General features: G+C 37.8%; 1 protein-coding gene across 5 annotated transcripts in view; it reads right to left on the bottom strand.

Moving 5' to 3' along the window:
• Positions 1-5,436: 5,436 nt before the first annotated feature.
• Positions 5,437-26,449, bottom strand: part of PCMT1 (protein-L-isoaspartate (D-aspartate) O-methyltransferase) — a 39,709-nt gene continuing 18,696 nt past the window's right edge. For 2 of the 5 annotated variants that reach the window (XM_085576549.1, XM_021540627.3), the window contains exons 4-8: positions 25,940-26,044; positions 22,490-22,610; positions 17,843-17,928; positions 15,997-16,214; positions 5,437-7,653 (exon numbers count right to left, since the gene is read on the bottom strand). In XM_085576549.1, the coding sequence (XP_085432675.1) occupies positions 16,035-16,214; positions 17,843-17,928; positions 22,490-22,610; positions 25,940-26,044 (492 nt within the window). In that variant the 3' untranslated portion in view covers positions 5,437-7,653; positions 15,997-16,034. The remainder of the gene's footprint in view (positions 7,654-15,996; positions 16,215-17,842; positions 17,929-22,489; positions 22,611-25,939; positions 26,045-26,449) is intronic. The other 3 variants (XM_085576548.1, XM_021540626.4, XM_085576550.1) reach the window with 2 other exon arrangements.

Below are 26,449 nucleotides of genomic sequence, written 5' to 3'. Positions count from 1 at the left end.
TTTATTGCATTGTCTTTCGTTTCCATTGCCAGCTAAATTCTGTGCTACAAGACTGCATCATGAGAGCAGACAGAATTTCTCCTTTCTGTGAAACAGCTTTATAAGGATCTGGAATGTGTATGGTTGGAGGAGTTGTTGAGATACAGGGAGACAGAGAAGGACAGGGCACCTGCCTGTGTGACCTCAGCTCAAGCAGTCTCTCAAGCAGCGCTTGAGCTGAGCAGGACAGCAGTTGTAGAGCTGGCTGTGCCAGCCATTAAGGGAATCTGGTTGCCAGTGCTCCCTGCTCATGCCACATGAGGCAAAGTCTGTTTATTTGTACTTCAGTGTTACATGGGGTCCAGGAGATCATCTGCTGATGCTGCCCATTTCCAGTTTGGGAGTACGGCCTCTCTTCCATCCCAGCCCCCAGCAGACATGGAAAATAGTGCAAGGCCCAAAAGGCCACATTTTAAATACAGGCTTCTAGGGAAGACTCACTGCCCATTTGGTTTTGGGTCTTATTTTCCATTATTGAAATTTGTGTGAGGTTTTAATTAAATACCTAAATGTCACTCATCACCTTACCAAAGCAGCAAGAAAAGTGGTTCTGTCTCTCTGTGCCCACCGTGCTCCTACTACCAAAACCCATTACCCTGGCACACAGCCAGCAGCAGAACAAAAGGTTTGGTTTTGTTGTGCCGGGCAGGGCCTCAGCAAGGTCTGGCACAAAGCACAAGCTGGCCAGTGCAGCCATGGTGTAAGAGGCTGCTCAGCTTTCCAGTCACTCCACCCAACAGCAGGCTTTGTTTCTGTGCTGCTGCTAGTGGAATAAACCTTCACGGATTTTGCGAACGACAGCTGAGAATGAACGCCTGCAAGCAGAGAGCAGCCAGCAAGGTACAGGAGTCTGGCTAGTGCTGCCTTAGAGAGGCCAATCTTTCCAGGGAGTCTTCTTCCTGGGATGGGAGATGGTGACAATTGCTGCCCTGTGGGCCACCAGCTTGAGGCCTGTTACTTCCCAGGTGACAGCGAACTCAGGGCTGGAGTGAAATAAAATCGTTTTCACCTTAGCAGAGAGCCTGGGGGCATTGTCAGCTGGATGGAGAGCAAGACAAAGCTGGCAAAGTAACAGATTGGCTTGGAAGCTCCTGCAATTAACACACACACTGGTCTCAATATCATGTGTTTGCATTTAATGGCTTTCATGCTATTTGATTTTAAATAAGTCATACTAAACTACTGAGCCAGAGCACACCTGGGAGTAGCAGAAAATACTATAAACATGCTCAGGATGCTTTTCCCCTTCTCCCCAGGCAGCCACTGCCTCCTGCTTATACCACTTCCATAGCCCCTTCCCAGCCACTCCCAAGGTTGGCGCTCTCCCTCTGAACTCAAAGGAGTGCTCAGAGCAGGCAGTGCTTCTAGTCCATCTCCATGGCTCCTCACGTAGACCCCAGAGCTGGGGAGTTTTACAGAGTCACAGATCACAGAATATTTCTGTGTCAAAAGGGACCTACCTACAAGTGTTTACCCAGTAGCAGAAGTGAGCCACACTGTGTGAAAGTCATCACTATTCTGTTTTTCCTGTCCTAAACACTGTGAATATCTGGATTAAGCATAATGGACTAAGCATATCTATGAATATGCTTAGTCCACCTATTCTTACCAGCGTCTTAGGTACGGAGGGAATATTGACTACCCTGTCTGCATAGCCCTGTGGATGTTGCTCCTCTGTGTATTAGAAGAGGTCATTCAAATTCATTTTGTCAGTGTATTTTAATGTTGATCGAGATTCTTATTTCATTTAGACTTTTTTAAAAACTGTTTTGTCCTTCAGACAGCTTAAGGATACAAATTACTTCAGAGTAGCAAACAATACAATACTTACCTAGGTTTGATCAGTATTTAGAAGTAAGGAAGTTTTTCTTCCATAATATGGGCAGCTTACTGCCCACTTCTGCAGGGGATGCGAGCCTGAACATCTCACTCAATAGTATCATAGGATAATAGCAGGGGCAGTTCCAAGAGCACATTTACAAAACAAAAAGGCTGAAATAGGTCAGTGTGATGCTCCATTTGCTTTTCAAATCCTACATAAAGCATTAGAGTTTCAATCCCAAACTGCACAGAGCCAGCCAGAGGCATGAACCAATAGCAACAGAAACATGCCACCCAAAAACAAAGGGAGAGCCTTTCTAGTAAGCCCTAACAGAATCCACAGTCACGCATCACTGAGATCTGTGCTGGCTGTTTTCATGTGCATCAGGAATTGGGATTTTTCAGTTTCTAATGACAAAAGCTAAAAGAGTAAGAGCAAAGGGAAAAGCTAGAGAAGATTCAGAGAGTGTTGATGGGCATAAAGACCAGACAGAGGCAATAAACACACAGTAATTAATATGAAAAAGAGTCCATGACACACTTGGTCTAAGCTGAGTGACCAGGATCATGCTGTAAACAAGGAATATTTAAAGGGGGGAAAAAATGTGTAAAAGTAACTCTGTTCTATATTTTTCAAGTAATAGTTAGAACAACTGAAAAAGTGAGCTGCACTCTCTGCACTGGAGCCCTGAAACACAAAGAAAGAGAAATCTAGAATTACTGGATCAGCACACTTCAGAAACAAGTTTTTAAATACACCTGCTAAAATTTTAATTTTTGCATTTATAAGGCTCCTGGCTGACAGTTATAAACCACTCATAAATCAATGAAAAGTGTATTTTGAGCAAGTTGGCAGAAACCAGACAGGGCAGAAAAGATCAGTGAATGACTGAGTCACCACTTCCTTGGCCAACAGAAATGTATAATCCTGTTCTAAAGAGGGCAGAGCAAGACATTTTAACATAGCTCTTAAAACTACCAGATCCTAATGCATTAAAGATATGAATTTAAGCTTTCTACACTCAAACGAAGTGCCTGGGCAACACAGATATAGAGGGAGCAGGGAACTTGAATGATGCAGGACTGTAAAGGATTTGAAAGCAGGCAGCCCAGTGGAAGATTAGGCCTATAGGGAAAGCATACCTGAAGGCTAATTCCATGCCCAAGAGATGACTGTCCTAAGGCTGCCTCTATACTCAGAGCAGAGGAGCTTCTCTAGAGCTCTGATCAGAGCAGTAGACTTACCAGGTGCTCTAAATCACCCATTTTCCTAACCAGAGGCCTTCAAAAGTGTCCTAGTCCATAAGGCACCTGCAATAAAAGTTACTGATTTATCTCAGATGCCACTTCTCCATTATAGATGAAAAAGGATTTGGCAGAACAGAATAAACAAGACACATATTGTACAAACACATAAAACGCAAACATAAGCCCAAACATGGCTGAAAGAACTTCAACTTCTCAGAAGCATTAGAGAATGTTCTCAAGAGTATCTACCAGGTCAGTTGCTCAGAAGCATCTGATGGAAATGGCTGGACTACAAAGAAACCTTACAGAATAGAAATGAGATCTCAGAGTAACTTTATCAACAGTCTTTATGAAAATAGTCTGTTGTTGCTAAAAAGGTTTTGCTAAAAGGCACAGAATTGTCTCAAGTTCTAAGTTTGGTATGATGAAACATGAAGTGAGTTATTTTCATTTCTCCTTCTGAAGCTTTCAGGCAATTCTCAGTGGGCAGCTGAATCTCCTCCATACATATTTCAGCAATAGCTATGTCCACTCAATTAATAATCTAAAGAAATACAGTTTTAGTTCCTGAGCACATCCTGCTGAGCATCTCATTAACACCCTGCCAAGAGCACGAGAGAACAGTAACAGCCTTTCATAGGAAAATTCAGAGTGTATCCACTGCATCATGAATTTGTTCTGTGTAACAAACTACTACCTGGAACAGAAAGCAGCCCTGTTTGTTGAGGATGAAGTGTGGGAGGTAAATAGGCCAGGTAGAGGGAAGTTTATATCACCTCTGCCAGCACAAGGCCAAGTTTTAGTCCATGCTTATTTTCTCAGACCTGGCTGAGGCATGGAACCCCAAACCTTGCCAGCTGAGGGGTTGGAGCACACAAGTGTGTTATTTAAAATAAAGGCAAAGTGGGGTTATGATAGCTTAAGTGTCTGTGACTTACCACAAATGGTCTGCAGTTCACAACTTTTCACAGTTAAAAGTAGATGGACAAAACTCAAATAGACTCAAGGCAAAATGTATGAACACACAAAGCAACTTAAACCCTATGCCTGAAGCCATCTATTGTACAGCACAGTACTTAAACTCTAATTTACCCTTCCTCATCTATGAAGTCTGAACATCCTGAAATGCAAAAGACCAATTTCAGACCTCATCATCTCCTGCATCTCCCGTGCCATCTGTGAGGCAACACTTCCCCTCTGATTTTTTTTTGTTTGGTTCTGCACAATCTGCATATGTGACCTCATCATCTGCCTTTTTTCTGAACCAGCACTACCCCTTATTTACTTCAGCAGAATACCTCTTCCACATTGCTTGGGACAGGGATCAAGGTTACATAAAGGTAACTATTCATTTTCTGAAATGCATCCTAATATGTTTAAAATCAGCTAAATAGAACCAAGGTTACAAATCACGAGCATGATTTGTGTTACTCATCTTTTGTATTGTGTCAAAGTTCAGAAGGAATTGTCTCATGTCTTCCTTCTGTGAACTGCATTTTAATCAAAAGCAACACAACCTAGGGCACATTCATGAGTAGCAGGAAGAAAACACTGCTACTGTTAAGAATGGGTTAAGACCTTTCTTCCTGGCAGGAAGGAAAGTGCCAGTTCAGAATTTTCCTCTGACTATTTTTACTTTACTTCTTTGTGCTGATTGGTTAATTACACAGTCCCTTCACACTCAAAAATCATGGAGCTTGTCACCCTGCCACAAAAATACTGCACATGTGGAGAGAACTGCTGCCAGCTGCAAGCTCCAGAACCTACCACACAGAGCCCCCCCGGCTCCAGGCATTATTGCCCGGTCCAAACTTGATGACTACAAAACATTTCAGGAATCATCCAGGTGGCTTCATCAGCAGTGCTGGTGCACACGTGCTGTGTGCTGGTTTCCCTCCAAAAGTCATGCTGGCTCTGATCAGTCTGAACAGAAAAAGTACACAGGTCATTCCTGCTACAGAAACAGAAAACATCCCTACAGCACATCAGACTCCTCTGTGGAGAGCCCACAACTCTTGGTGGGTTTTCAAGGTATTGGCTTTCCAAGTCTTCTACTGTCTGGATCCCAGAAACAACACGCAGATGTGTGTTTCAGAAATTCCTAACAGACACCAAAAACCCCACTTACATTCCAGGCAGTGGAACCTACTAACAGGCTACTAACAGGCTTTGTAACTGCTGCAGTACATTAATTGACTGAAAATGGACACATAGTTCTGGTCAGTTAGCAAACCAGTATTTTTATACATGTTTTCTTCTGGATATGTGAAATCCTGTTGAAGGTTAAAAAACAACAAAACCAATCACAAAATCAGACAGACACCTAGATACAGCTTCCTCTCAATTTGTTTTATTTGGCAAAGTAGCAATTCAGACAGTTCACACAGCACTTATTCAAACTCTTCAAGTCTTCTGCATTTCAACTTGTCCTTGTCTCCAAGTTTTTACTTCAGAACCATTGCTCCATCGTGGAGGAATTTCCATTTTCGACTCCTAAATGCTACTCCTGGATACTCCTTTCTGTCCTAGTACCTTGACTATCATCAACCCCTTCAGTGGAATGGGTGCACTATTCCCACCAGCCTTGGTCCCTGAAGCCTTACACCTCCTGAAGTGGTTCTCCCCCAGGAAGCTGTCATTGGGTCTCAGCTTTAACACCACTTCCAAGTCAGGCTAGCTTATTACACTGTGTCCAGAGACAGGAATTTGGATACAGTTGAGCTCATATCTTTCATTTAACTGATTAAATTAGTGAGAAGATGTAAATAAAGCTGAACTCAAACTGAAAGATACAGCGACCAAAAGGTTGAACGTTAGCATGCATCAGTTAAGATAATTCACTTCAACACCAAGAACTAGTCACAGTTGATTGTGGGTTAGTACAAATTTGTCAGACGCAAATGGATTTTTCTGGATTGTATTTTCTAAAATATGTACTATATTAATTTCTTTATAAGATTAATCTTGTGCATGTGCTCCCAGGCTGCAGTCAGATCAGGAGGTGGTACATTAACTTCCAAACATCTAAAAAAATTAAGATACTACTATAGCATCTTTCACAGAGGAACAAAATGGGACGGGCCTTCAAAAGGCAGGTTATTTAAAACATTCTTTTTCCATATTTAGAGGCCTTTGAATTATAACCTGTATGCTTCCAGGGATTAATCCGATCACAAAATTATTGCTCTTCCACCATAAAAAGTTGTTTTGGGCTTTTTTCCAGTGATCACTATGGGTTGTTTTAGTCTATAATCCTACCAATTTTAAAAAAAGAAAGGAAAGTACACTGCTTATTTTAGTTCCTGGTTGGTCAAATATGAGCAAGGTGACTGAAGACACACTTCCCTCCTTTCCTAAAACAGCCCACCTTACTGTACTGCTTCACAATTTGCTGATGATATTTTACAGTACCAAAATAGAAAATTTAGGGCAGAAGAAACTTTTATAGCCTTCCAACTATTCTTCTACATGAAAACTGAACAAGTGCGTTTATTTGTACTTTGGAGTCCAGAATTCTTTCTGATGTGTTCCTTTTACAGCAATTTAGAATTCACTTTCTAAAAAGCCAGAATTTTTCCTGGGTGTCCAGTTATAAAAATAAGAACGTTAATACAGCAAATGGCTTTACCAAAAAGAACTTTCTTTTAGAACTAAAGGGGGTTTTGGCTTTTAATAAAGAACCTAGCAATCCACATCTCAGTCTACCTACCCATCCTAATCTTCCACACAAGCACAAAACCCCCTTTTGCTTTTAACTTTATCTGGCAAAGCAGCATTGCATAAATTGTTCAGTGATTGGAACACACCTCACCTCACAGTTATGGAGTTAGCTCCATGTGTATCACACAAGCACTGAGTTATAAACCACAACAGAATTTCAATATTACATTAGTCAGTTTTAGAAGGAAAGGGAAAACCATGTCTGTGATGTCCAGCTTGAACAGCAATGTTTCATAAGAGTGGCAATCTACCTCTGATGTTGAGAAATTTAATATATACAATGCCTGGCTTTAAGGTAAAAAAGCAGCTGATTGTATCTACTACATGCTAGTCTATGACACCATGTCAAAAGCTTAGGAAGGAAGTTCATCTCCTTTTAGTAGCATCTAGCAGACGTTGGAACACAGAAAACCTGGTATTACCTACGTAGTGTCATAAGGTGCACAGAAGCAGTTTTACCAAGGGACACAGGAGCCGATAGAAGTGAGTGTTCAAGTTCCCCCATCAAAATCAGAGTTCACAAGCTATAGGTCTTTATCTGCAGTTTTGCAGAAATTCACTTTGAACAGATGAAAGTGAAATAAAGGCATGTTAAATAAAACAGTGCCCACATAAAACTTTCCACCATTTCTTTATCAGATTTGTCTTGAGCATCTAAAAAAATAAAACAAACACCACGCTTTTCCATGCTGATAACAACAGTATAACGAAGTCCAAAACAAGCTGCAATGCTGTTGGTTTTCAAAAAGCTTTTAGAACTGGAGATGAGCAGTCCACTGTAACACTATGTTTGGGTCAAGATGATGTAGCTTTTACAATTCATCCCTGTAGAAAGAAAACACATGCAGTTATGTTTCTTCTCCCCTTGGAAATGGTATTTGAAAAGTTTTGATATTGAAACAAGTTACATTTAAGTGCTCAAGCACATCAGCAAAACTTCAGAAATCTCTTCAAGCACTTGAGAAAACAAACAAACACCAAAGGAAAGGCAACAGCAATCCCATATCATCTCATACTGCTATGTGACTTATTGTGAAATATGGGTCCCTCTATTTTACATTTAATGGACCCCTTGCTCTAAGGAAACCCCCCACACTTCACAGCTAGTAACACAGCTACCTGCCATCTGAATTCTGCTGGCTATGCACTGGCAAGCAACTGAGCCAACTTACTAGACAGAGTATTGGCAAAACCCATCCTCTGTAGCTTCCTAAAAGGCAAGTTGAGCTTCAGCTGCAGTCTCTCAAGAAAGTGGGAACAGAGTCTTGCATCCCTGTTATGCAGTTTGTACCACTTAGTTTATTTATTTCTCAGAGGAACTCGATTAGCTCCTGAAGGAGCTATGATAATTCAGGAATAGATTATAGAAAGGTCGGGGGCAGGGCAATGTGTGTGTGTGTGTGTGAGCTAAAAGGAGATCTAGTTAGGAGAAAGGATACATCAAAAAGTCTCTCTAAATCACTGAAAGGAATCTAGAAAATGCAGAGGTTTTTTTCCTGTAGGACATTTAAAACATGTTGAAACTAGAAAGCCACAGAACCTATATTCCAACTATAAAGTTATCATATAGTAGTGATTAAGTATTTTTGAAGCATTAATTTTAATGCAAAACACCCATCAAATCTGAAAGCTGTGCCCTGTGCCACTCTGATCAATGGAAAACTCAAAGATAATGCTTTGCCTCTTATTTTTTTTGACAAGGCACAAGCAATCTATAAATTCAGAAGGAATTTGCTGCAATTTTTCTTTTAGTAGGTGCATCAGCCTCATTAGCCAAAACAAACAGTGTCTGAATTAGAAAAAAACTCATCAGTAATGTGATTGCTGGCTCAATACACAATAGTATTTCCAGCTATCATGCAAACTAACCCACAAAAATATAGTTCTACATGCACAAGTACAAAACCTTTAAGTTCCATAGACATTATTATGCTCCAGGAATCATATAGCATGGAATGACAGCATGCAAAACATTTTAAAAGCAACTGAAAAGGCTGTAGAAACTAGTGCTTAAATTACTAGTTTTCTATCTAATGCAGTGGGGATGCAAATGTTGTGATTTGTAAGTGATAAATATTTGCATTCTTTGCACTTTGCACTGCCTCCTAATAGTAAAGTACTAATCACACAGCTTTACAGCACTGCAGTAATTACACACAGCAGAAAAAAGCAGGAGGCGGAAGAACACATCTTGGCAGGGATAAAGAAAAATCTGTTTATAGCTAAAGGTTTGGAAGCTCTCCATATTTGCCAATCTCACAGAATTTGCTTATTTTAAACAGATAAAAAGAAATAAACATCTGATACCCAGTTTAAAATGCAGTGCCAGTGAATTCAGGACAAGTGCTTCATTCATCCCTAACACTTCCAGGAGCTGCACCATCAGTTAATTTTTACAACTTCAAGAAGTGTTTGTAAGTAATGACTACTGCTGTTGCTGGCTTAGTTTCATATGCCTAATTGTGGGTGTGATTTTTATTCTGATTCCTACCACACACTCACAGCTTTATAAAACCCTGGTCTTTTAGTGTGACAAGCAATTCATAATCTTTTAAACCCAAGGCAGATCCTCAAGAAACTGTAAGCCTAAGAAACATTCTGTATTTACTTGAAATTATTAAACATAATGATTTTACCCAGCTGCAGATGTTAGCAAGGCTTTTGCATAATGTTGCTAATGCACTTAAAAGTATTTAAAGTGTGGGTTCGTTTTTTCTTTTCCAAAATGATATTTCTACTTAAAACATAGAGGTATTATATAAATATATAATTTAAAGTAAATTATATTAGCATAGCAATGATTTCATTGTTGGTATTTTTCATTGCTTAAACATATTCTAGACATCCTATATGTGACATCCAAATTAAGTATTTTCATATTTTATTTTTTAGAACATTTACTTTATTAAAGGGGATCAGCTTTCCTCAAGAGGTTTTTCACTTGCTCTTCACTACTCCTAAATCTAACAACAGCATGCCAGCCCAAACCAATCCATGATGTGTTAAGATTATACAGCATTTATTTTCTCCAGATAGAAGTTGAATTTATATGTGCACTATTGGATCATATGTATTAGAAAGTTCCAGACAAGTCTCAGACCACCTGATAGGTAACAGTTGTCAGCTTTCTCCCTAATGTAGCACAGCTTGCAGATATAAATACATACTGCAAACCAGCACCAGCTGACCTGAGCCAATCCTATATGGATTGGAAGCTGCCAAGCTATGCAATCCACCAGATTTCAGTGACTGGTAAGAATCAGGATACTTTAGCCTATCTCCCAGTGGTACAACAAAATCTATCCTGCTACAAAGCTTAAAATGAGACTCAAAAGACAGCCCTTTCCTTGTTAAAATGATCCTGTTGTCCTCTAGAGCCACAGGAAAGATCTAGTACTTTGCATTCTTTCTAGCCACAGCTATTTACTGTGACTCTTACACAACTCACGTAATTTCTCCCCACCTTCATATATGCACTCCTTCCAATCAGCTTACCAGCTCCTGCTTAGCAAGCAGTACATGTATTTAGGGTTTAAGTCACCACAATAGTCCTTCTCAGGCTTTTGTAATTTCAGCAAGAGAAAAACTCATCTATCAAATGAGGCATCAAAGCAATTTTGTAAACTCAAGTTAAAGCAAATTTCAGAAGTCATTAGCTCAAAATTACTATTTTTGAAAAAATGTAAGAAAGTTTGAAAAATTTTCGCTTACTACTAGAGAAAACATATACATGAATATTCTACATTTCCATTATGAATATTCAACAAAAAACATTCTCAGAAAAAAAATCTAATACGTAGCTTTTCAGGTAAACTACAAACTCTAATCAACAATAAGTTTGGGATACAAGTAAGTCATGGAGCTTTGTGATCCCTCACCACCTCTTTAGTGGAAGGGATTCAAATTCAATATTTAAACAAACATTTATAAATCTGTCTGAAGTCTGTATCTCACTCTTTTAGGTCCACTTCAATTTTCTTGTCATTAGGCAGCATTTGACTTTCCCTTCTCAATACGTCATTCATCTACGAAAAACATGGTGTCATTACTAAAAGTGAAATTCAGAGTGTAGCCTTTTATGAATTAGAAACACAGCATCTACTCAATGTTTCAGCACCCCATTATTTCTCACTTAATAACTTTAAAGATGCAATATTTAGACTTGCAGCATTTTAATCTGGAAAGGTGCTATTATAATATATTTATTATTTGCTATGATCAATCATAAAATTGAGAATAAATTGAAATGATAAAGGAATTTTTTCAGTAATCTACTGTATCAGATATACGACAGTCACATTTACATAACTGTATTGGGTTTGCCTAGCAAAGTTTTGGTAGTGGTGAGGGAAGAGTGTACTGTAGGGGTGGCTTCTGTGAGAAGCTGCTTTAAGCTTCCTCCGTGTTCCACAGAGCCAACACCAGCTGGCTCCTAGATGGACCCTCACTGAGCCAGTCAGGAATGGAAGCAACACCTCTGTGGTAACACATTCAAGGAAGAAAACAGTTATTGCACAGAGAAGAGTGGGGTGAGAACAGCCCTGCAGACACCCAGATCTGGGGAGGAAGGGTAGGAGCTGCTCCAGGTACTGAGCTGAGATTCCCCTGCAGCCCCTGGTGCAGACCATGGTTAGGCAGCTGTGCCCCTGCAGCCCATGGAGGATCACAGGGATGCAGAAATGCACCTGCAGCCCCTGGAGGAGTTCATGCTGGAGCAGGTGGATGCCTGAGAGGAGACTGTGAATATGTGGGAAACATGTTGGAGCAGGCTCCAGGCAGAGGCCTGCAGACCCATGAAGAGAGGAGCCCCCAGTGGAGCAGGTTTCCTGGTAGCACTTGTCACCCTGTGGGGAATCTACACCGCATCCCAAGAACAGCGACACACCTTGGAGCAGTTAATGAAGAACTGTAGCCCATAGGAAGGACTCATGTTGGAGAAGTTCATGAAGGATTGTGTCCTGTGGGAAGGACCCCCACAATGAAGCAGAGGAACGACTCCTCTCCCTGAGCACCAGGAGGAAGAACATATGATTAAATGACTGCAAACCCCATTCCTTGCCTCATTGCACTGCTAGGGGGCAGGATGTAGAGCTAGGAAGGAGGGACAAGGGGTGCAGGAAATGTGTTTTAGGGTTTGCCTTTCATTATCCTGCTTTGATTTTGCTTGGCAAAAATTTCAATTAACATCCCCAAGTCAAATCTGTTGTAACCATGGTGGTATTTGGTGAGTGATCTCTGCTGTCCTTAACTCACCAGCCTTCTGTTGTATTCTCTCTCCTCTGTCCAGTTGTGGAGGGAGCAGCTTTGGTGAGCACCTAGCATTCAGTAAGGGTCAAACCACCCTGATACATAATACATAATTCCTAAATTTAAACTAAAGTATTTTATGCAGAGATTATTTTTGCCAAAGTAAAATAAAAACTTAAACCACAATCATTACTCTGAATGGCCTGAGGAATTCCAGCAAACAATGCTTGCTAATTTCAAACTAAACTGGTCAACTAGCTCATCAAGGGCACTTGAAACATTGAATTAGAGTTTGTAAGCAGAAACATATTAAAAGGTATCCTAATAAATACATTTTCCAAACTGGTATTAATCATGGTTTTTGTAGATAAGTGGGATACAGTAACAGCCCGAGTTTAGTCACTGAAGTTTTTTCTCCAGAAAGGTCATACTGTCATTATAATTTTGTATTTTACCAGCAAATATGAATTTAGCATGACATATAAAAATAATTTCTACTAATACAATATATAAGACAAAAGTAGTTGTTAACATTTTTAAACAGCTGCCTGTCTGGAACTCAAATCTGAAATTCAACAGAAACTCACTGCTCTTATTTACATTGTTATTCTCTTATGCCTCTGTATGAGCAGTAGTGTGGCCAGCAGGACAAGGTATCCCCTTAAAGTGTTAAAAGAGGTCTTGAAGCAGGCCCTAGGAACATGGTTTAGAGCGGACTTGGCAGCACTAGCTTAACAGTGAGACTCAAAGACCTTAAATGTGTTTTCTATCCTAAATAATACCATGATTCTATGACACTTAAAACTGTCTTTCCATGTAAGTAGTAACTGAAGTAATAAGTTTCATTTCACAGAGAAATAAAACCAGAGATATCCTAACTTATACAAGATCTGCCCATAAGGCAGCCATCAAGCCATGCTCCCAACTGTGCAACACAAGGGGCCTCTCTCCATCTTATTTTTCAGTAAGAAAAACCCAAAACAATTGAAGTTTTATATGAAAGGATACCCTTACTGGTATAATCCCATAACTGGGCATTGACTGCTGGATCTCTGGCACACTGCATTGTTTTGTTTTGTACCAGAGATAGGGTTCCTGTGTATATTCTACTTCTAAATGTTCCAGGAAGTCACAGCTGAGAGGATTCCCACCAATACTGGGGGCTTAAAAAATTACTACTGCAACTGAACCAAAACTACAAAGTCATGGCCTAAATCTAAATAAATTTAACAGTATTCACAAGTAAGATGCTTTATTTAGCACAGTATTGAAATCTTTTCGCTATAAGTTCCAGTTTTACATAAGCAAGCATGATACCTGAAGATGGGGTTGACTTCAAACATCACTTAAGAGTGTTGTGCTGCTTTGCAAAAGCACGTTACAGCCCCATTAAAGAACATTCCAAAATGTGAATGGCTCAGCAAAAATTTAAACAGCTTCTTTCCTGCCAACTAGAGGGTCTGTTACCCCAGGAAAACACTGCTGGCCTATCAACTGTATTCTGTGGAGGGACACCCGTTGTTCATTCAATGTGATGAAAGAGTTACCTGTATTAGGAATGAAATCACATAATGTAAACCGAAAGAATGACAAAGTAAACACACAGAATTGAGCTAATCTTAAAATTATTATTGTTTAATGAATTTGAGATTTACAGCGACTAGACTCCCATACACTAGATTTTTATTACAGAAACTCTTAAGACATGCTTTTTCAGAGGAGTCTCTAACTGAACTCTGCTCACTGATTTTGAGCAATTTAGAAAAGAAAAACTGAAGTCTAGGAAGTGAAGAAAAAGCACTTCTTTTATCTTTGATGCTAGCACAGATAGCAAATGCTGACTTATAGTTAGGAATTTCCTTAGCAGCAGCTGCCTGACCATACACTTCATAGCCAGCAACAGGGAAAAACAAAAAAAAGAAAGATGTGACCTCCTGTAAGGTCAGCAGTACATTGACAGTTATCCTAGAAAATGAAATGGGAATTTTCTTCAGATCACAAAAAGAACAATTAAAGAAATAGCAAATGTTACAAGAAGTAGACTTCTGAGATTTTCTTTAACAGAGAGTCCCAAGACTGAACGAAATTTAAATGTGCATAGCAAGATACAGCCTCTATGCCATTGCAGATGAACCTTTCAGGCTAAGCACTGATAGCTTCTGATAACACCACTGTAAATTCTTAAAATAAAAATAAATAAATAAAATCAAGAAGTGTTTCAGAAAAGCACAGAAAATGGCATGAAATTGTGGGGGAAATAACCCTACAGTATGCATGACTGAAGAAGGCCCAAAGACAAGCTATTAGCTCTTCCCAAGCTAGCAGACAAAATGAAATACCAAACTGCACAGAAGAGATGCAAAAAAATCAGAATTCTAGTCTTTAACACAGTAGTCTGCCTCCACTTGCAGCAAGGGATAAATACTGTCATTTGGGAAACCCTTCCTGAAGTGTATTCTGAACACATACTGCTATCCTTTTTTTGGCATACCAAAAAATAATCCCAATTGCTACTATAATCAGATTAGGTGGAAAGAGAGAAAAATCTATGGAAACTCTCTGAGAGGAGGAAGACTTAAGAAGACGACTACTCTTTTTTAGAGCAAGTGAAGCATGGACTCCAAGCCTAAATGAAACATTTGCCAGAGGAGGAAACTGACCACAAAGGAAAGCTTCCAAAGCCCTACAAGAGCCAGGAAAGCCCCGAGTACCACACTGAGGGAATACTGGCAATATTCGAGGCCAAAGCATTCATTTGCATAACAAATACAAAACATTTGAATAACAAGCACGCTTCATAAGCTTTGAAATAAGCAGTATCTCACTGAAATTGTTTTAAGAGTAATTTGTACGTGGTGGCTATACAGTAATCCAAGAAACACTGAAATGAGGTTTCACTAAGCAACAGTATGCAAACTGCTTTATTTGTCTTTTTTTCTGAGTATTTTGATAGGTAGATTAAGTATTCATATTCAAATCACAAGCTATACTCCAAAATATCAAGGGGAAAAAAGCCACAAATCTAAATTTAGGTTTTAAAGCTCAAGAGCTGTTTTCAGAGCTCAGTGCACATCTCTGTACTTCACTCTTGCCAATAATACATTCACAAGCACTTTCTGCCAGTAAGCAAAGCAGCACTGCTGCTTTGTTCATTCACTGCTGCATGTTCATACACATGCCTAGCATGGCTTAAGCTGACAGCTGCATTAAGTCTATTTATTTATTTATTCATTTATTATTGGCTGTTCAATTCAGCAAACTGGAAGGTTTCCTACTTCTAGAAAGGCCTTTAGAGTTTGCTGTATTGGCAAACACAAATACTGCCCCATCAGAGACAGATGACAGACTTCTAATAACATGTCTAAGAAAATTTTCTAAACTACTCAACTACATTTATACTTTAGGGAAGAAGGAATTATCTTCTCTACGTTTTTCTACTTGAAGGCTAAAGGAAAAGCGCTTTCAAGATCATCTACATTTTCCACAAAGGATTTTGCTAAGATTTTTCTTCATTTGTAATGTTTCAGAAAAATAAAAAATGAACACCCAACTACCACTAACTTAAAGGACAGAACAGTATTTATTAAGTAAAATTTTACACTTCACCCTAATTATTGGGTAAAATAGTTATAAAAAGTTCATTAAAAGTGAAGCTTAACCTTAGAAAATTCTGTGTTTAAAACAACAAATAAGAATATTCAAAGCACCAAAGACTAAAGAAAACATGTCCAAAAAAGACAAAGTGCAACCCATGCAATATTTTTCTTCTGCTTTTAATTTAACTCAAACTTAGCATAACCTCCCTTGAGTGATGTAGTAATGCAGACTGAGTCACTTTTCATGGTATGGAGTAGCAGAAAGCAATGACAGCAGCAAAGGCAGGCCTTGCAGTCTATCTGCTTAAAATTCACACCCTTTCACCTTGCATGTGTGTGGAAGAAGTTAAGTGGAACAGAAAATCACTTCCACCTGGACCACTGCTTCTCTTTATCTGTTAAAGGCACATATATCACTCCCATCAGAGGCTTCATTTTGACACTGCCATCTTCTAGTTTGTCATACTGTTCGAGCATCTGGTTTCCCCCAGCAGGGCCAACTGGTAATATCAATCTTCCGCCAGGTTTTAACTGGTCTATAAGCTAGAACACAACACAGAAATTAGAATGTAACCAGCCACTTCAGAGAAGCTGGATCCAAAGTTTGTTACAGTAGATTAATTAATCCAAAGTTTGTTACAGTTTTGCCATTATGCATCTATCTACTTTTATGCAGTAGATAACTACTTCCATTAGGAAAAATAAATAGTGCATTGAAAATGAGAGTATTACAGCAACATGGTACAAAAACTGGTATTACAGTAAAATGATTTAATTGACTGGGTAGGTTGCAGTTGTATTTTCTATATACGTGAGGGAAACATGTAAATCACAAATTATTTTTACAGCAGATTCAATCTTTTGAAACTCTTTAACTATTCAATAGTTATTGTGCATCAGTACAGGCCCATTGTCAAAAATTCTGGGGTAAATGATCTCCCCTTAAGCCCTCAGAATAAGATTTGAGATTGGTGACTTTTCATTATTTCTCTTCCTAGAAAAATTTTATCTACAACACACTCACTACCCAACAGCTCCTCTTTCATTTTGTGAATGGAACAGCCTTTTATGAAACTAACCTAGCATATATGAATATGACTAAGATAAGTGACATGTAAACACGGTATGTGAGAAATGCTTGTATTTTTTTTCCATTAAAAGAGGCTAATCACAGTAGTCTCAAGGAAAATTTCATACTTCCCAGACATCATGAAAAAAAAACACTTAATCCCCATTGCTAACAAAAGTTATAATTGAGACCCGTTTCATTCACAAATAAGCTTTCAATTACTTTTTTGAAACATTTGTCAACATTTTGCATTTTTGCTGGGAACATCCTCCCGCACACCCCCACCAAAAAAAAAAAAAACCCAACGAAAAAACTCAAACAACAAAATACAAACAAATAAATCCCCCTCAAAAAAAAAAAAAAAACAACAACAACAAAAAAAAAACCTAAAACCATAACCTACTTTAAAAATTAAGCAAAAAAAACCCACCACCACTGGTCATTGTTTGAAAATGTCCAATTTGTCTATAACACCTCAAAGCCCAGTCTTTCATTATCCTCACTAAGATTTAAAAACCTTAACTGGCATCTAGCATATAAAAATCATGCTATGTATTACCATCATGTGCCTGATGAAGAGAAGAGAAAAAAAATCTTATTTGTAAAAATGGACTATATGTATGCATACTCTAAAGTCCCAGTTACTCTTCAGCTTCTCTGGTAAGAACTGCCCTGTATCATTCTGAAAGCTATGAACAAATGGCACTGTTTGTACTTCCAGCTGAGCACTTTACTTTCAACAGACTCAGTGCTTTGGAACTTGGGAAATGCACTTAAATTGAAGTGTAATTCATTGTTTGCTAAAATTGAATTACCTTATTAAATAAAATTCTCCATTTCATTGTTGTAATAGAGGGTTGCACACATGTAATTTTAAAATATGTTTATTTAGAGCAGAGTTATTAGAATATACAGCTGTATCAAACCAACAGGAAGCCCAGTTGTAACAGAGACAAAAACCCCACACCATACAGTAATACCACACTGTCCACTGATACTCCCAGCAGTGCAAGCTACCAAGTATTTTACATATAGATGTAAGCAAAGCATTCTCTACAGCTAAGATATTACAGAAACACACACACAGAACATAAAGGCTTACTGCTTGGGGCACAACTGGGGCTGCAGCTCCAACATGAATGGCATCATAGGGAGCTTCTTCTGCATATCCCATTCGTCCATCTCCCACTGCAAGAAAACACTATTTTTTAAAACATTTTCAAAAGGACTGGAGTAAACAGCTGGTTTTCCATATCTACACATAAAAAAATAACACATTTGTAAAATAACTGCAACAAAACACCCTTACATGTGCATACACATGCTTACAAAATACACTAAATACTATGGAAGCATCTGAAATTAGAAAGCATGGATATATAACAAAAGTTCTTGAAAACACATGATCCACCTAGAAAAGATAAAGTATTTATGTTCCCTACCGATTCCAGTGCAGGTGAGTTTCCCCCCTCATTTACCCTCTTAGTACGTAACACTTTGCTTTGCCTTGTCATGTACACCATTCTTAAACATAATGCAAATCCTAAATCCAAAGCATTAAATGTCAGAAGCACATATCAGAAGACTCCAAAGGTGAGGAAAATACAAAGGAAGTGTTCCCATGGACTATATGCCTACAACTGCATTACCAGTTGGAACAAAAGCCCACACCTATATGCATACATTAATGCAGTACTGCAGTAACCTCTGCACACCCCACATTCCAGCAGACTGGCCCCACTACTCTTCCTGCAGACAATCACTGCTAACAGAGAGAGCCAGGTCAGATTAATGGCTAAAGCTCCAGTTGACTGCTTGGAAAATTCTAGGAGCAGCAAAGGTTTTCAGAGGTTACCAGTGCTGCTTGAACTTTGGAGGAGAACTCATGGAGGAGCACTCTATCACAGATGTCTCATACCGTCCCAGTTATGCAGAAGGAAAGAGTAACATTTTGGGTTTTCTAAGCCAATGAAATGTGACAAACTAAACGGGACCTTGAGTTAAGTTTTGAAAGAAGGCAATGTGGATATGGCATCCACAGAATTTACAGGAAAGCAACAGGAAATCAAAGGAAGTTAGGCAGGCTCTCTCTGGAGTTATTTAGAACAAACATAGTAAGTGAGGCTGAAGCAACCATAAATTCGTACTATGTGATTACAGAAGTTCCAATAATCAGTCAAGAAGAAAAAACATAGAAGTTAATTCCTCTGATCAGCACAAGTAATTTGGAGTTTCCCATCTTCAGGCTCAGATTTGACTTCTTTCAAACACCATTATCACAGATTAATTAAAACTGAAAGAGTCAAAAGAACTGCTACAGCCCGGTCAGAGGCTGAAAAAATCCCAATTTTTTGCCTTCCAAAAACTTACAAGGCAGAAAAAAACCCCATGGTAACCACAGCATGATAAGGAGGGTCATCTGGACAGTAAGAGCATCCCTAGGTATCCAAGAGTACAAGAAGACCTGGACAGCTCCTCAAACCAATTAAAACTGAAGTGTTTGTAATTTTCCTTATGAGGTCCTAAAAGATGACCCTGGCAAGGACCTTTTGCATTCATGCTCATTAGGAGAGCGCACTTCCTCAGAAGCTGAGAAGCCTTTTAGAGGTCAGTGACATAAATACTCGTATCAATTCTGACCAGCACAAGCTCCAACCAAGGGCCACAAACAAAAACTGCCAAGCAAGAAGTACCAGTGCTTCAAGTGAACTCATCCCTATTGATCACCATTTCCACTAAGTCAGATGGCAACAGAGATCACCAGTAATGAAAGTTACAGTATTTCCAGGATGTAATCCCTCTGACTGCCAAAGCATATAATTAATACTTGTATCTTAGTAGCACTGTACAACTCTTCTAATGAAGCAGCAATCATATGTTACTGAATCAAGCTGCTGTTCCATCAGAGATGGCAATGAAGAAAGACTTCTTTAGATTATTCATCCAGATACTGCTATAAATTATGTTAGTTACAGAAGAAGGCAGATCCTCATTCCCCAGGGTGCACAGCAGGCCTTAGAAGCAGCCATCTCCAGTATTGCTGGCAAAATAAATGATTGCCAAGTTGAAGAAGCTGCTGTGAAAGAAACTGCTGTCACTTCTGAAGAAGAACACATGTACTCTGAGACATAAATGTCCCTAGTGCACTCTCCAGAGAAGTAGAATGTGACTTCTGCACATCTTATCACTTTACTGAGAGGTAAAACAGACTCAAAAGCAACTAATCCCTTTGCTCTCAGAATCAATAGCTAACATCTTCAAAAACAGCACACACTCAACCAAAGGGGGAAACAATCAAGCTCCCTTCATATGCATCACGCACAGCATGGCTCTTCCCTTTTAAAATACACTAAAATTCTTACAGTTACAGAAGAAATATATCCACCCACAAAGGCAACACAATTTTAGATATCCAGAACATTTAAAAAATAGTTAAGTTGGCATTCATATATCCAATGTCATTCAAATTACTATATTATTCAATGTCCAAAGGGAAAGAGAGGCTCAAACTTTCAGCTTGTGTTTAAATCCTGAATAATGTTACCTACCCAACTCCTATCTCCAGTTACATGCAGCCTGTTAGTGAAGAAATTGTGGTGGTGGGTGGCAGGAGGTGATGAGGAAAAAGTGTCAGGACATTTTGATATAAAAAGGTTCTTGCTTATAAATCCAAACCTGATCTACTGATCAGAGTACCCAATACTTCAGTGCCTCTATACAGACCTGTTTCACACAGAGTTGTAGCATGAGCACAGAAACAGAAGAAAATTACTTCCATCAATCATTTAGAACCCCTCATCCTCCCTGGCTGTATCAGCAAATAGTGCAGTACAATAGAAGCAGATCTGTACAGCAAAAGTTTTTGCTGAGAACCTGGCATCCACACAACTTATACACTTCAGGATAATTGCTGCAGTTTAGATCTAAGTCTTATTGTCTTAATATGCACATATCAAACATATCTGGCTGCTTCTTGGAACACATAATCCTGTCTAGTTTAATCCAAGAGGAATCAAATTGTGCTTTTCAGGAATAGTCTCACACGAGCCAAAGAGTGATAAGTGGAAACACTTGAGAGATTCACCTCATTTCCTCCTGATATTAAGAGGAAACAAAAAAATCAAGTTTAAAAAAAAATTTGAAAAAATCCACAAACTAACTAAAGACATGTTAGTCCAAGTATACCTATTCCCAATGTCTCAATGCAGTTGTAATGAGACACCCCAAAATAATTTTGGTGTTCCTGAAATACAGTTATGGTATATGTGAGATAGGACAAAGCAGAGTAGAATGTCTGAAGCACACTGTGAAAAGCCAACAAGTGACACATCTGGTTTTATTTCATACAGCTCCCATGATCAATTAACTGGTTTTCACAACTTTTTTGTTTGTGTATTTGAGATGGGGGGGGTTTGGGTGGGATTTTCTTTTGCTGTCTTTTTGTTTTAAATTACCAGCCATCTGGATTCTTGCTCCACATCAAAGAGTTCCCAGGAATCCAACACAGTTGAAACATTCTTCTCCACCTAATTCACAGAAGTATTACTTGTTCATCTGTACTTTTTTAAAACGTACCTCACAACAAAACTATCCACAAGTCTCTTAGTCACCCTGCTACATAGTCAAAAATAATGTAGATAATTATGTTTACTGAGAATTCTAGACTTGCAAGACCACCAGAGTTTGTTTCAGGAATGAAATAAAAATTGCTTTTGTACAGCATCAATGGAAATTATTCCCTCATTCCTCCTCTGCAGCCCTGGCAGCCTAACTTATTTTCCAAGAAGTTCTGAGATATAAGGGTTCTCTGTGAGATACAGTGCATTTTATACCTGTGTACATGTTGATAAACTTATTTAAAAAAATTTAGAAAAGTCCCTCATTTACAAGAAAAGATCAAGAATCAAAATGCTAATTAAGCTAAGAGCCAAACATCACATAATAATAATTTTTCCAAGTGTTCTTGTAAGAAGCTTCAAAAAATTTCCAGACCTTCAACTTCTTTTTTAAACATGGTGAATAGAATGACACTTTCTTCTTGCTAGCCTTGCATCTTCTAAGAAAAACAAACATTAACCAAACAAAAAATCCCAAACAAAGGAAAAGAACAAACAAAACCCAAGTCCATTTTTTTAAGTAAAAAACATTATTTAAAATAATTCACTGTCCTTTTATCATTTGGGCATTATTTCCACTCAGTAACTCTAACTGAATTAAAGTACTTTGGTGTCAATCACTTCCCTAACATCCAGCTACTGACAATTTTAAAAACAAGTGAAATAAACATCAGTGGTGCATACTGCCATTCTAGTACTTTTTCCACTTGAATCTTTGCATGCAGCTTTCTCAGCTACTCTATCAGAAATATGAAGGCTTTGTTAAAACACTTAAATTTAGATGACAGGGTATTTATTCAAGAACAGTTGTAAATTTAACCCCAATTTTAAATAACAAATACAACACGACAGACCTTCAACATGTATTTTTACCAAAAAAAACACTGCCCTGTTAACCTTTTCTAGTAGAATGATTATATAGTCTTTGAGATCACCTGAAGTCATACTCTGAAAACTGGGGGAAGATACTAATTTTCAAGAGCAATTTAAATTTTAAAGTTTTCATTTGGCTTCTCTTTCTTGGGTTTAGCTTATTAAATTCAAACCTTTAAAAACATCCAATTCAATCATTTTCAACCAGCTGCTAGAAAGAATATCAGTTTAATTAGTAAGTATATCAGTCTGATGCTCACCAATCAGTTTCACTCTTCCTGAAGACAGCAATGTGGGATCGTCTTTTTTGACATTATTTATTGAGTCATCTACTAGTTCTTTGATATGATCAATTCCTACAACTTGTCCTTTGGGACCAACCTGGAATAAAAATATACAGTTGAAGAATTTCTGCTAGTTTTATTTACAGAATGAGTATTTATACTTTCTGACCTCATTTCTCTAAAATAAAAACAAAAACTGGAAAGTGGAAGTATATTTTCCCAATGTTATTAGAACTACTGTTAGAAATGACAAATTTTGACTGCTAGAAGCACCTGATAATTAAAGTGTGTCTGCACAGTTTTATAAATACTTGTTAGTGCACTCTTTTTGAGATGCAATTCAGTTGTGTTAGCTTTGTACGTGGAGATTTCTTCTTGGAATTTCTAGAAGTTAAATTTGATCATGTTTGTTTTCATTATCTGCAATAAAAAGTAACAATGTCAAGAACAAAGGCTAGAACTAATCTCCTTTCACACTGAGTAAGACTTACTAAGGATTAAGGTTCTTTTAGAGAAGACCTTACTTCAAGGATTAAATAATGATTTTTATTCAAAATCATCTCAAGAGTCCTATTCTTTCAGAAGCAAATGCTGCTATTACTAGTCAGGGACAAACTACCTTCCACTCACCCTTGCATTCATGAATCTACTTTCAGATTTACAGCTCTCCTCCACAGGAAGAGTGGAACTTCTGAGAGCTCTTAACTCAAAAAAGGTCACAAAATCTCTGTATTCTGAGTGGGGAAAAGTCTACTAACAAAAACTTCTCCATTACTGGTATTTCTTCAATAATTTTGTCTTTAGTCCAGAAAAAAACATTCAAAACCAATCCAAATCTTAAAAAAACTGACCACTTTTAACAGAATTCAGCTCAAAGACCACAGTAGCAGAGTACATCCTAGCAAGGCCCATGTTGCCTAACAACTTTCTATGGACACATCTACACGCATTGTTTATGCTTCTTTGTCTTACATTTTAATATTGTTTAGACATGGAAAATTAGTAACTGGTTATCCGGGAATTATTTTTGTTTTAATATGAACAAGTCCTATGTAAAAAAAACATTAAAAAAGCAGTGTTAGCTTTTCTTGTTTGAGTGGAAGACCATTCCAGCCTTTTAAACACAGCAAGACACAGAGCAAGTTTTCACTATGACAGTCATGGCTTGCTGTTCAGAGGAATGCCTGGCAGTCAGTTGTACAATAAACTGGCAAAAGATCCAGTATATTCCAAACAGTAACATCAAAGAAATGAAAATTTAACAAAATGGTCAGAGCACAAAATAGTCTGATAAAGTAAGAGAACCTCCTGCTGCATGTGACAGACCATTATGCTATTTCTGAGTCCTCATCAATTGCCTCTGTTACCCTGAAACTGTGAAGCGCGTGCAATTGAGACAACACAAAGAGGCACAATTTTTGGATCTCTATGTTAAGAATAAAAATATGGACCACTTTTTTCATTAATCCAATACTGACAGGATGAAAACTGCAATTAATTTAATTAGCCAGCAACCTTCAAAAGTAAATAAACTTAAACTTATCTACATAGCTTGCAAAATTATCTTAGACATTTAACATGAAAATCTAAACAACAGTCTTCAAGATACTTTACTAGTCTAAGTAAACATAAAGCTTTCCCAGAGGTACCACAAATGAGATTATCATCATAAGAGTAAAATTGTCATCTATGAGCACTGAGGCACTTGTGCTACAAACGTGAGCTACTAATTCTAGATCTCAAGTAGACTGAAAAGCAACATCAGCATAGTCACAAAAAACACATCCCCAAGTGAATTTTGGTGGCAAAACACTCTACCATTAAGTCCCACAATAAACTGTGTCCCAGGGTAACTTTATGATGCTTGTATCCCCAACCATCTGTAACTTCTTTCAAGTTTTTGTTACAGTAAGCAGTGTTATCAAGCAGAATGAAAGCATTTACCCAATTTTTCATTACACACATCTGTAAGCCATTCCAACGCAAACAACCAAGGAGGATTCATAAGAGGCACATGACATTTATATGGCAATAAAGAGATAGAGGGATTAACTTCAGGAAATCTGGAAAGAGATTTCCTTTTTGTGCTGATTCTGACTTCTCCATAGCTTGTTTTAGTAGGAAAAAATGCACAACTACAGTTTAGTATGTCCTATTGAAAATGGCTATTCCTTTACGCATTCATAACTTTAGTGAGATATATATAGCCTGGACAAAAGTTTTAATGCTTGTAGGATTGGTGTTCCCATACTAGCATTTGAATACTGACTTCACAGACCAAAAATAATAGGCAGCAAGTTGAATTAAGTGCCATTTAAGATTTCCTCTAAACTGCAGTTTGGTTAACTTATTTCAACTACTTTTTTTTTTTTTTCCAGATTTTGCAGCTAACACTTAGAAATCTAAATACTTTTGCAAGTTCATTGCCTCGTTCTAAACACTCTCAGCTAACTCTTAACACTGGGAAACAGAAGTGATTGCAGACTCAGATTGGTGCTTGAAAACAGAAAACCACGTAACAAATAAGCTTAGATGAGAAATTATCATATGTATCAACACATTTCAAATTAACTTTGCAGAAAGACAAAACAAAAAAATATAGCTGGCAGTTTAATAAAGGTCTCTACTAATCATAAAGCAATTATAAAGCCCTGGAAGAGAGAAAGTAGAACTGATTATATTCCTCTTCATTAATCAGTCTAAGAACACAATAGCTACAGCCACTAAAATCCAAATTTTAAAATATTTTTTATTTTTTCATCTTTTTTTTTCCCAATGTAAGATAGGGAAGAACAGAAAATTCCTTAGGTACCAAATTCCTAGGCTGAATAACACAACTGAGATTAAGTTACTTGGCAAAGACATAAAATTTAAATTAATATCTAACTTTATAAAGGTTAAATGGACACTTACAGTAATACTTGTGCAATATAACAAGAAAAGAAAGCAATTAAATTCAAAGACAATTTATTATATACATAAGATGTTTTCCTGTGGAAATAAGATTCTTTTACGCTTCACTGAGCTTTCCTTGTAACAGGAATACATGATGATTTATCACAATGAGAACATTCACAGCCACTCAAGATAACAAAATTTGAACTGTTCAAGACAAACGTCTTCATCCTTCAAGATAGAAAGTAACAACTAAAATTCAAACATTAAAAAAACCCAGAACAATCTAAAACCCCTAAACTTCCTCACTAGGGGGTTTCTTCATTACATCATTTATTGGGCTATTTAACTTGAACATCTATTATCAGCTACCATAAGAAATGGGCACCAATAACACCCAGGAGAGTAAATTATTTTCTGTACAATATACTTCAGTCCATTATGAAGAATGCTTTTCTTTGCCTTGTAATTCAGAGTTACACTCGAGTCCAAGCAGTTGTGATGATCAAGGGATTGAACTGAACAACTCACCATTCGCGAAAAGCATGCTGTAAGAATTCCACTCCCAGATCCTACATCGAGTGCTTTGGCTCCTTCATGTAGCTGATCAGATAGAAGTTCAAGTGCATATGCATGCTAAGAGAACACAGAGAGATAAAATTTCAAATTATTTCAAGTGTCTGTTTTACTCAATATATGTTAATTTGTTCAGAGATTTTGGGAAATGCCCTGAGCATTTGTGTAAGAAATTTCAGAATCATTTCTATTACAAAAAATGGGGGGAAAGGTGTTAACTACATGACATTGTTGCTATCATTTTTATTTCATTAGCTTCAACAAATTTAATGAGATTTTTTTTTTTAATTCATATACAAAGCCTCATCTGACCATTCACACTTCTAGCACAGACTATTTATATATTAGGAAAGACACTATAAATCAGTTTATATTTCCTCAGGTCTGGTGACTCTAACTATTCTGGCAGTATATGGCCAATAGAGAATTTAATTTATTATTTTGCTATATGCACTGGAATAGCCT

This window comes from Lonchura striata, chromosome 3, assembly GCF_050655825.1.
Source record: "Lonchura striata isolate lonStrDom1 chromosome 3, ASM5065582v1, whole genome shotgun sequence".
In the NCBI taxonomy this organism is placed as follows: domain Eukaryota; kingdom Metazoa; phylum Chordata; class Aves; order Passeriformes; family Estrildidae; genus Lonchura; species Lonchura striata.
The sequence above is the reverse complement of the archived record's forward strand: the minus strand, read 5'-3'. Positions and strand labels throughout refer to the sequence as shown.